Source organism: Martes martes, assembly GCF_963455335.1.
Source record: "Martes martes genome assembly, chromosome: 2".
NCBI lineage: Eukaryota > Metazoa > Chordata > Mammalia > Carnivora > Mustelidae > Martes > Martes martes.
In genome coordinates, this window is record NC_137889.1 from 107,481,121 (window position 1) to 107,491,835 (window position 10,715).

Here is a 10,715-nt window from a genome sequence, read left to right on the forward strand (position 1 = left end):
CTCTGTGGGAAGCATGCCTCCCACCTATCTTCCCTTCTTGCCACACTCCAGCACTCTGTTGGTGTAAGTGAAATGACCCCAGGGCTGTCACCTGTGGTCATTCTCCTTCTGTCTCCATTGCCTCTAGCTCCTCTTTAGTCCTCCCAAGGCTCAGGACTGTACTTCTGCATGACTTGGCAGTTTTTTTAAATGGGCACTTGTGCCATACCGTTAAAAAGTCTTATAAGTGTGCATCTCTTTTTTTGACCATAATCTTTTCTGTCATTGTGGTTCTTCTTACAGAATGCTTTTGCTTTCTAAACTCCTCTCCAGCTCGAACTCACAGTATTGGAGTAATCTGTAGAAAGGTCTGTTTCTGAATCCTCTGAATGAGTCCTCCGTCGGCATGGCCCCCGGAGGCTTGAGAGAGCAGGCTCACGTGCCTGTCCCCCCGTCCAGGAGGGTAGCTTTATAGGGAGTCTCATTTTTTAGCACTCATTTTTGATTTGTTTAGTGGTTTTCCTTTTTAGTTTTTTAAATTTTTGTTTTTAGTTTTTTTAAAGATTTTATTTGACAGAGAGAGACACAGCAAGAGAGGGAACACAAGCAGGGGGAGTGGAAGAGGAAAAAGCAGGCTCCGCTGAGCAGGGAGCCTGATGTGGGGCTCGATCCTAGGACCCTGGGATCATGACCTGAGCCGAAGGCAGATGCTTAATGACTGAGCCACCCAAGCACCCCTGTTTAGTGGTTTTACATTGTCTGGATTTTTTTTTAAGTCCAATTAATAACCAGTAGTTGCACTCTCTCACTGGGTTATGCTTTGTTCGTGGCAGAAAGTAGTAACGGTGTGAGAAGGAGCATCTGTGTGTAGCGAATGAAAAGCTAGATAAGAAAGTGGAAATGTGGGGCAGGCAGTGATTGTCCTTAGCAGCATAATCATTCATTCACAGAGAGTGAGGATCCCTTTTTCCACTGGAGTGGCCCCCACAGATGCAGGAATGAGAACTCCCTGATCTCATAAAACTGCCTCGTTACATCATGTTCAGAACTCTTTCTGGGTGATACCTTCCAGCTTTCTGAGTCAGTTACTCGGGCTCTCGATGAAGTGTCCAGACAGTGTAAGGCAATCCTGAAGAACAAGGGTCAGCACACTTCCCTACAGAGGGCCAGATAGTGAGTGTTTTCCGGTATATGGTCTCTGTTCTAACTACTCGGCTCTGTTGTTGGGGGCAGATCTAGTGGCGGAGGGTGGCCTAAACAGTACACGCAGGGCCCGTGGCTGTGCCATGGTGGTGGAATGGTACAGAGGCGGGCTGCGGGCTGGATTTGGCCTGTAGGATCACAGCAGACCAACACGCAACATAGCAGATGACGCTGATGCGCCCGGACCGTGTGTTTCTTCATAGTGAGACTTCTTGAGAGCGTGGTGTGGAAAGCGTGAGACCATGGACTCTGGAGCCAGCATGACTGGGATCACATCCTGGCTCTGGCACTTGTTAGCTGTGTGATCTTGGGCAAGTTACTTAACCTCTCTGGGCCTCAGTGTCCTTTCCCCCTGGTAAAAGTAATAATAGTGCTTATCTCACAGGGTTATCATAAGGAGAAAATGGATTAATATTTGTAAACTACATAGAACAGTGCTTGGCACATAGTATAGTAAATAAAGCATATTTAATAAATGGGTATAAAAGTATAAGGCATCTGGTTACATAAAATTAAATTGCTTTATTAAGGGACTGTGTCTCTTTACAGTACAGTTTACATATCAATATCGTGAGAGTACATGTCTCTCTGAATCATCAGCAGCATTGAATATTAGCATGAGGGGGAAAAAAAACTTTTGCCAGTAATCTTATTGGCAAAATGCCATTTTATCTAATGAGAACAACTTTGATTACTAGTGAGTCTGAATATTTTTGAGTTTTAGCACTTTTTTGGTATTGAGCTCTGTGGATATTAACTGTATAAAACTCCATGTATTCTGATTGGAGCAAACATTTTCCCCAGGGTACTTTCTGACTTCTAACCTTGTAGAGGTGTGCTTCGTCTGCCCTGTCCTGAGCTTCTACAGTAAACTTTCTGAGGTTGAAAAACACTTTGGCCCTAGTTATAAAGTCAACATCATTTCCTTAATACAGTTGTGGTTAAGCTGATGCAGCTGTTTTGCTCATCCCTGTGGTCCTGTGGAGCTAGGAGTAGGACATGCTTTCTGCTTGTGCAGAGTTACAGGAGGGACAAATCCAGTGGCTTTACTGCCTAGTTTACACAGCATGCAGTCAGGCTAGTTTAGACTAATGAGGGGGGCAGGCTGGCTTTCATTTGTACATTTATTGAGGGCCTAGTGTGTGTGCTAGAAAGGGAACACAGGGCCCAGGGCAATAGCGAGGAGTTCTGTCTGCAGGAACATTGCAGCCTTTTGTTAAAATTCATACTATTTACTTAGTGGTAATCAGCTTCATAGAAATAACACCAAAAAAAATTACCAGCCCAGTCTGCCTCACAGGTTCCCCCAGAGAGACCACATCCCACAGGAGGCCTCCAGGAGAGCAGATTAGCATGGTAATGAGGAGGAAATCGAAAGGGGTGTGCGGTCCGGGGCGGGGGCTTATCCGGGATGCAGGGACCTTCTGCCCTGGCACCTGTCCCCAGTTGCACTGCCTGGCACTGTGCCCTGGAGTATGAGAACAGCCCAAGTAGCCCAAAGATGGCCCCAGGGAGTCCAGGCAGTGGCGCTCCCGTGCAGATGGTTCAAGGTGGCGCATGCTCTTTCCAGAGCCCTGAAAGGGGTCCAGGCAGGGAGAGGGGTGAAGGGGTCCAGGCAGGGAGAGGGGTGCAGGGGCTACCGTTTGAGGGTTGGCCGTGTGCACAGCATCTTGTGTGTTTTCTGAGTTGTCTTCACAACTTGCGGAGATTATGACTCTCCTTTCACCCGTGATGAGCCTGATTTCAGAGTGTCTCAGTGTCAGAAACTATTAGCATTCGAGCCGAGACGGCCTGCCCTCTGAGCTGCGTTCTTTCCAGTGACCTCTCTGCCTTCATCTGCCTTTATTTCAGGATTCCTGCAGTGGGGGCATCTAGGCTTGATCTTATTTCATTTTTTTTTAAGCATTAGAACTGTTGGATAAATTGTCATGTACCATAGAAGTAGGGCCGTGCTGGGAGTTCAAAAGAAACCTTGAGAACGCTGAGCTTTGTCAGTGCAGGTCATATGATGCAGAGGGAGAAGGGGCAGTCTGCTGACTCGCAGAAGATCAAGTTCAGTGAAAATTCACCTATCTTTGATTTTTCTCTCCTAAAACAGGACACTCCGGGGTTTATTGTGAACCGTCTGCTGTTGCCGTACCTCTTGGAAGCGGTCAGGCTGTACGAACGAGGTAGCTGTCCTGATCCGGGCTGGGGGGCAGTGGGTCTTAGCTCTTGGTGCCGCTCCCTTGTTCTCAAGCAGCCCTGTGGGAATGGTGAGGCCATGCAGGGTACGGGAGGTGCTTCTGTTCCTGTAGCTCTGTGAATCAGCCTCCCTCTGGACCCCAGGACCTTTGTCGTTGTGTCCCCCTGCCCCCCTGGGTTCCCTGTGAGGCCTCTGAGCTGCTGAGATGTGGCTCTGGAACGCTCCCTCTCCCCCCCAAGCACCCAGTTACAGTCAGCCAGAGCAGCTGCATGGCCAGCCCGGATTTATAGCCTGAATCTCTGCTTTTGATGAAAAGTTTCCTGCTTCAAATAATAATAGTGTAAAAATCACTGAACTAAGGGACCTTTAACATCCTTAAAGTTCTGAAATTTGTGATAGGTGATGGGAGGTAAGTGACAAGGCTGGTAGGGGACAATGACTATTTCTAAGAGCCTTCCCCGTCCTTACTAAATGATGCCATGATGATTTGATGATTTTTTTTTTAACCTTAAGAATGGTCTCAAATGCTTTTCTCAATACTGTTGATTTACAAAGAAAGATTTTCTCTGTCATAAAATTATAGAACTTGGGACATAGTCCAAGGTTATAAAATGGTGTGCATCTTCCTGCCTCCCTTCCCTACCACATTTCTGGAAAGGTAACTATCATGGCAGCTTCAAAGGCAAATAGGCCTTAATAGGACTGGATAAAAAGCAAGTGTAATTGTTTTCAATTACTTCATTCACAAATGCTTGCTCCTGAGAATGTCATTTTTGAAACAAAATATTTATACCAGCTCTTCAGAGAGATGAAAGCACATTTGCTTCCTCAAAATCAGCTTTAAATATTAAAACTTTTCTCTGTTTTATGGAAGCATTTGCCACACTTTTGCTCCAAGATCAAACCAACACTTCTGTGTTTATCTATCAACAAATATGCCTAATTACACCTCAAAGAGTGCATGAAGCATTTTACCCTACTTTGAAAGGCAGGTGTTTTTTTTTGTTTGTTTGTTTTTTAGTGTAAGGTTTTAGAATGTAGCATGCAGGTAATCTACTTCTTAATGTTTTTTTTCCTCACTAAAACATACTGTCACTTTGATATATTTTCAGATGCACCTTGTATCTGATCGTAAGTGGAGAGGTGTTTTCTTGTCTTTTGCTCCCCTCCCACTGGCAGTGGTGCCTTTGACCTTCTCCATCAGCACCCCCCACCCTGCCCTATGAGGTGAGGCTGGATAGGGGGGGTCTGAGCCCCGGGGGATGTGTTATTAGAGACTGCCCCTGGTGCTGCCCAGGACAGCACGGTACTGCTCGCCCCTCTGCCTCTTTCCCCGCGGCTGCTCGGGGCCTGGGAGCTGGAACGTTGGCTTCGGGAGCAGCTGGGGCCATGTGTGGGGTGGGCGTGTGGCCCGGCAGGCACATTGCAGTCTGGACTCCATGTATCCTGCCTCGGGCTTCTTACCAGGCCCCTTTGCCCGGTCTCCACTGCCCCCCGTTCCAGCCCGGTGAGAGGGGTGCCCACTCTCAGCGGCTGGTGGAGCTGGTGGAACCACGTAAGTTCTACTCTGAAACCTGAGCTGGTTTGGACCCTTCCTCTCCTGTCTGCCCTGCCTGTTCATTTGTCATGTCATCCGGGAGGGTGAGGAGACACCTGCTGCACCTCCCCGCACACAGCGGGGGGGAAGCTCGGGGCCGGCAGCGGAGTTGTGCAGCAAAGACACTCTGACACTTGGCTTTGCCCAGCCTCTTCCCAGCTTCTCCGGGGAGATCCTCTATGTATGACACCATCTCGGTCAGTGTGGGCCCCGGTAACACCAGCCCCGCAGACTGGGTGGTATATCAACAACAGACATATTTCTCACGGCTCCACAGGCTGGAAGCCGGGGTGCCAGATGCTGGGATTCTAGTGAGGGTCTCTTCTGGGACGCACATGGCTGCTGCCTCATATTTTCATGTGGCAGGGAGCAGAGAAGGGAAGTGAGCTCTCCTGACTCTTGGAAGGGCTCTCATCCCTTCATGGGGCTCCACCCTCACGATCTCATCTCATCCTGGGGGTTAACATGCATTCTGGGGACATGCACAGTTGGTCCCTTACAGAGCCTGTCAAGCCGGGCGGTGTGTGCTATGCACAAAGCTTGGCGAAGTGCCGCTCTGAGTAGGGGAGGCCCCTTGGGGGGATGTGTTGGCATTAGAGCAGTCACCTCCGTCCCTGCCGCTCGGGCCCCCCGGGTGACTGAGGGCCCTGCACCAGCGCTGCTTGCCAGCTCCCCGGGACGTCTGGGGGCACTGTGTCTCATCCCCCGCCACTGCTCTCTGATGCTCTTGGCCTCGTGGCTTCTTCCTCTGGCCTGCCTTCTAAGTCCTTTGGCTTCTGGCCTCACTCTGTGTGGCTCTCATGTGTTCATGCTGTAACGGGGGGCCTGGTGGATGCAGTTGGTCCCCCTCATCCCGGCAGCTTTCTGTCCAGATCTTTGAGCAGGCTGGTGCCCAGTAGCAGACTGTCACACCTGTTGGATGCCCCTTCCTGCCAGGCCCCAGGCAGCTCTTCTGGAGGGCTGGGCTGGTGGGGGCCCCCATCACCCTGTGACACGCTGTGCCCTGTCATTCCTCTGCTCAAGACCTGTTTGGTGTTTCTGTTGTAGCCTACCGGATACAGTTCCCTTCCCGGGGAAGCTGCTCTCAGCTTCCCCTCTGCCCTTGCTGCCCCTGCTGCCTCCCCCTCTGCCAGCGGACCTTACTCCCACCGTTATTTCGAGGCCCTGCCTGATGTTCCTGGGGTTCCAAGCTGGTCCTGATCTGTGTTCTTTTCTCTCTCTTTACAGCTTGACTCTCCCTCAGGGTGGTTGCCACTCTCCTCCCTGTGGCAGGGCGTGTCCCTCTGTTGCTGGATACTCTTTTTTTCTTTTGGGGCCTGGAAGTGTCTCCTCTTTATCGTGGCCCAGAGTGCCCGGACAGGCACTTAGGGAGCTGTTGATGGAGAAGGGAGTGGGGGTGCCGCCTGTTTGTTGTTAATGCCGAGAATGGTTGGTAGGTGGCGCCGGTGAGCCAGCCTAGGAAACAGGAAACTCGTCTGACTGCTCCCAGCTCCCCACTGAGCAGGAGGTCTGGGGGCTCACTGAGTTAGGGGCTCTTAACTGGGGAGAGGTGGGAGGCCCCATGAACCTCCTGAAGTTGGTGTGAAGTTTTGTGTTTGCGTTTTATTTGGGGCAGGTGTCCTCTTCTCGGTGAAGTGCTTGATTCTCTACAGGTTTAGGAATTACTGGTCTAAAGCACAGTTCCATATTTAACTCCCACGTGGAACAGCAATCTGTGTGCTTTATTTCTCCCTCTTTTTGCCTCTTTTGCTGTGTGTTACTGAGAATTTTAGAGTTGCTGACTTGTAACACCGCTTAGATTCTTTTTCTTTGATATGCTTTATCTTCGTACTGTTTTTTTGAAATAAAAGAGTCTCCAAGTGAGTCTCTGAATCTGGAATTACAGAATTGCCTCCAGGGTTCATTGTTTGTCCTTGAATATAGATTTGATTAAATGGCTTTAGGTAAGTTGGGACCCTTGTGCTACGAGATTTCTGTTCCCAGGAGCCGATATTCTAATGAAGGGAGCCATCCACAGCGAATGAAGCAGTAGATACCCTGTTAGGTTGTGACCAGTAATCTGGAGAGAGATAAAGGGAAGAGGATGGCGGGAGTCCTAGCCTGGAGTTCTTACAGTTGCTAGTTTATATGCAGGGAGAGGGTGGGGTGCTCTGATGAAGGGACACTTGAGCAGAGGCATATGGGAAGCAAATGTCAAATGTTGGAGGAGGGAGGGCCCTAGGCTCAGGGAGCGGCAGGTGCTGGGCCAGGAGGGGCGCATGCTAGGTGGTCTTTGAGCAGTCTGACTCTTACCACCACAGAAGCCTCAGGGTCCAGTGAAGGCCTCTGAGCAGAATCCATTTATCAGCTGCCGTGTTCTTGCTAGTTTCTCCTTGGCGCATGCCTTTCCCTCTGCCTGGCGTGCTCTTCCTGCCTGCTCGTCCCTTGGGATTCTCTTCATCCTTCAGGACCGGGGCCTCCGTGAGTGGGTCTTGGTGAAATGTGGGCCCTGCAGTTAAATCTCTCACCTTTGCCCATGCAGAGGCATGTCAGTCTTCATGAATCTTCAACAGGGGGTTGGTAAATTTTTTGGTTTATACATCTGAGTCCTCCCACTATATCGTGGGTGCTTGAGGGGTGGTCTGGTTTTTCTCCGTCTCATTCTAAGTTTCTGGTGCCTGGTATGGAGCAGACATAAATAAAAGTGGAAGGAAGGAAGGAAGGAAGGAAGCCACCTGAAGCCGATGTATTTGATCATTTTTGCTCTTTTTGTTTTCTTATAGCCTAAAACTCAAAATTGTGATTTTCAGCACCCCCTGGTTGACAAATTACTGAAGCACTAATAATGTCACCCATAGGAAATAATCAGTTGGTATTTTAATCACCTTCAACTGTATTTATAATAGTTGATTAATTAATATTTAATCAATTATTAATATTTAATATTTAATTAATTAATGAGTAATTAATATTTTAATCACCTTCAACTGTACTTCATAGACTTTTTAAAAAATAGAGTGTGAGGGTGCCTGGGTGGTGTGGCCGGTTAAGTGCCGACTCCTGGTTTCAGCTCAGGGCAGGATCTCAGGATCATGAGATTGAACCCCACTTCAGGCTTGGAATTCTCTCTCCCTCTCCCGCTGCACTCTTGCTCTCTCTAAAGTGAATAAATAAATCTTTTAAACACACACACACACACGTGTGTATGCCTGTGTATAAGTAGCTCCTATTCTTCTTGTCTAAAAATCTGAAACATGTTCAGGTATAAAATTCTCTTGGAGTATTTGAACTTCTTTCTCCTTTCAATTAGCTCTGGTGTAATTCACCATTTCTTTATATTTTGGAACAAAATTCCACATAAGAATCGCTTGTTATAGACTAATCCCATTCCTCATTTTGGAGAAAAGGAACCAGGTTCTCTGAGAGACTTCTTGTGGCCCAAGGACCATAAGAGTGAAGGGTAAAATTCCAGGGAAAAAGCACACTGGCTCTTATCCTAGTCTGCCAAACTCAAACTTGAGTGGCAATTTTAAATCAGATTTGGGCTTCTTTTTAAACTTTATCTTGACTAAAGGGTTGATGGGAGTGGAATTCCAGAGGAATACTCATTACTTGTAAAACCAGGAAAGCTGGAAAAGTAAAATATGCATAATAATACATATAAAAATACAAAGGTTTGTTCTTTCCTGTTTTAAAAAAGTCCTGTTTATCAGTAAAAATGATGCTCTAGCTTTAAGTGATGTTGGGAAATCCCAATCCATTAAAAATAACTAATGTTTCCAGGCCACCGGGGCCTTCTCCCTGTGTGAACACCGTAGCAGTGCTCTCGAACGGTCCTTGCAGAACAGCTTGGCGGAATGGCTTTGGAAATCTTGTGGTGTGTTTGGCGTGTACCTCTGTGATGAAATCTTACCATTGCCAGAAATCCAGACTCTGGATGTTTTTTGAATGTGCACATTTGCAAAACTGAATTCTGGGGTTAACAGTATGACCAGGAGAACCGTGGGAAATACGGTGATGGCTCAGTGCTGCCCTCTTGTCCTCAGGTGATGCATCCATGGAGGACATTGACACTTCCATGAAGCTGGGAGCTGGTTACCCGATGGGTCCATTTGAGCTTCTCGATTACGTGGGGCTGGATACTGTGAAGTTCATCTTGGACGGTAGGAATTGGACTTCTCTCTTATCTTTCTGTAATGCATTTGAGGTAGTCTCTTTGGACTGTGAATTACAGTGCCTGTTTACAATCATAACTTCAGACCTTCCAGAGTTCTGCCCCACCAACTTAAAGATTCAAGTTAAAAGATGGCAGGAAAAGGAAAAATGTGCTTGCCAGCATCTCCTCACAGGGTAACTTATTTTTAAAACTTTTCATCTTGAAACAGTTAGAGATTCAGAGGAAGTTTCAAATATGGCACTGACCGGTCCCGTGTACCCCTTCCCCTGTTTCCCCTAATGGTTCTCCAGGACAGGATCGCACTGGAAACGGACATCGGTATACTGTGTCTTTCCATCATAAATGCTCATCTGTGTAACCTCCACTTCTGTGGAGCTCTAACCTCCTTTAAAGATAATAATGTATCTATTTAGTGGCTCTGAAGATGATAAAGATAATTATGAAAACTGGGCTCCTAAAGTTTAGTGTAGCTCCTGCTCCCACCTCTCGTGAAGAATACCTAAGTATTTATGGGGAACAAGGAGTGAAGCGTGAACTTTTGGATTTAATGAGCGTGCCAGATCCCAGTTGTAGCAAATCCCAGTTTTTAACATGTGTTCCAGAAGTCGTTTCGCGGTGCCACTGAGGAGTCCGGGGGGCAGAGTCACTGGTTCTGTGTTTGTCCTTGGACTGTGGGCATCAACCATTTCCAGGAGGAGACTGCGTGAGTGGCCGGGCCACAGTGAAGCCAGCCGTGACAGCCACGGTTTGTCGGGCTGTGTCCTCCCAGTGGCCTCCTGCCTCTGCCACAGTGGAGCAGGGCCCCTTCTCCCAAGCTCTAGCCCCTGCCTTGCCCTAGGGATGCTGAGATGTCAAAATAATCCCAGCACTCCATCCTAAGCCCTTTTCCCTCCTCTCAATAGGGTGGTATGAAACAGATGCAAAGAACCCCTTGTTTCAGCCTGTCCTGTCCTTGAAGAAGCTGGTAGCGGAGAACAAGCTGGGCAAGAAGACTGGCGAAGGTTATTACAAGTACAAGTGAGGCTCAGCTTCTCTGGCTCCAGGAGGAAGCCCCGGAAGCACATGCCAGCAGCTCCCCCAAGTGCCCACGGGAATGTTCTGTGCTCAGACGTTCCCTCACACAGCACAGTCTGTTCGATGTGCATTTTGATTGTAATCTAGCTGACGTAATTATTTACACTACTTGTCATAATGGCAGATTCCACCATTGAGAACTGATTTCTCTTTTTCAGTCTGTTCATTTCTGTGTATTTTCTGAAAAGCTTTACACCCTCAGTGCCTTGGAGCAAACCTTACCATTTTTGTAAAGAAGTGCCCGGATTCCCTCACTTGTGGAGGGGCTGGCACTTGCTCTGGGTGCCGCTGTGTCAGGCGTTCCTGCGCGGGAGCGTGAGGAGCTGCCGGTGGCGTGTCTGGGAGGTGCCGCCATGAGCAGCACCCGCATCTGGCCTTGTCGAGAACAGTTGCTCCCCGCAGCTGCAAGCCTTACCCTATATTTGGGGCATGACCTGAGACGTCATGTCTTTACCCAGCTCGGGCTGTTGGTGGGCCTGTCTCCAAGTGCTTGGTTTGTGGGAAGAGGTTTCATTCACATC

The 10,715-nt window shown here is 48.4% G+C and overlaps 1 protein-coding gene across 1 annotated transcript in view; it reads left to right on the forward strand.

Moving 5' to 3' along the window:
* The window catches only part of HADH (hydroxyacyl-CoA dehydrogenase), a 47,298-nt gene extending 36,583 nt beyond the window's left edge, over positions 1-10,715 (forward strand). The window contains exons 6-8 of the mRNA XM_080797386.1: positions 3,281-3,353; positions 8,990-9,106; positions 10,023-10,715. Of these exons, the coding sequence (XP_080653512.1) occupies positions 3,281-3,353; positions 8,990-9,106; positions 10,023-10,141 (309 nt within the window). The 3' untranslated portion in view covers positions 10,142-10,715. The remainder of the gene's footprint in view (positions 1-3,280; positions 3,354-8,989; positions 9,107-10,022) is intronic.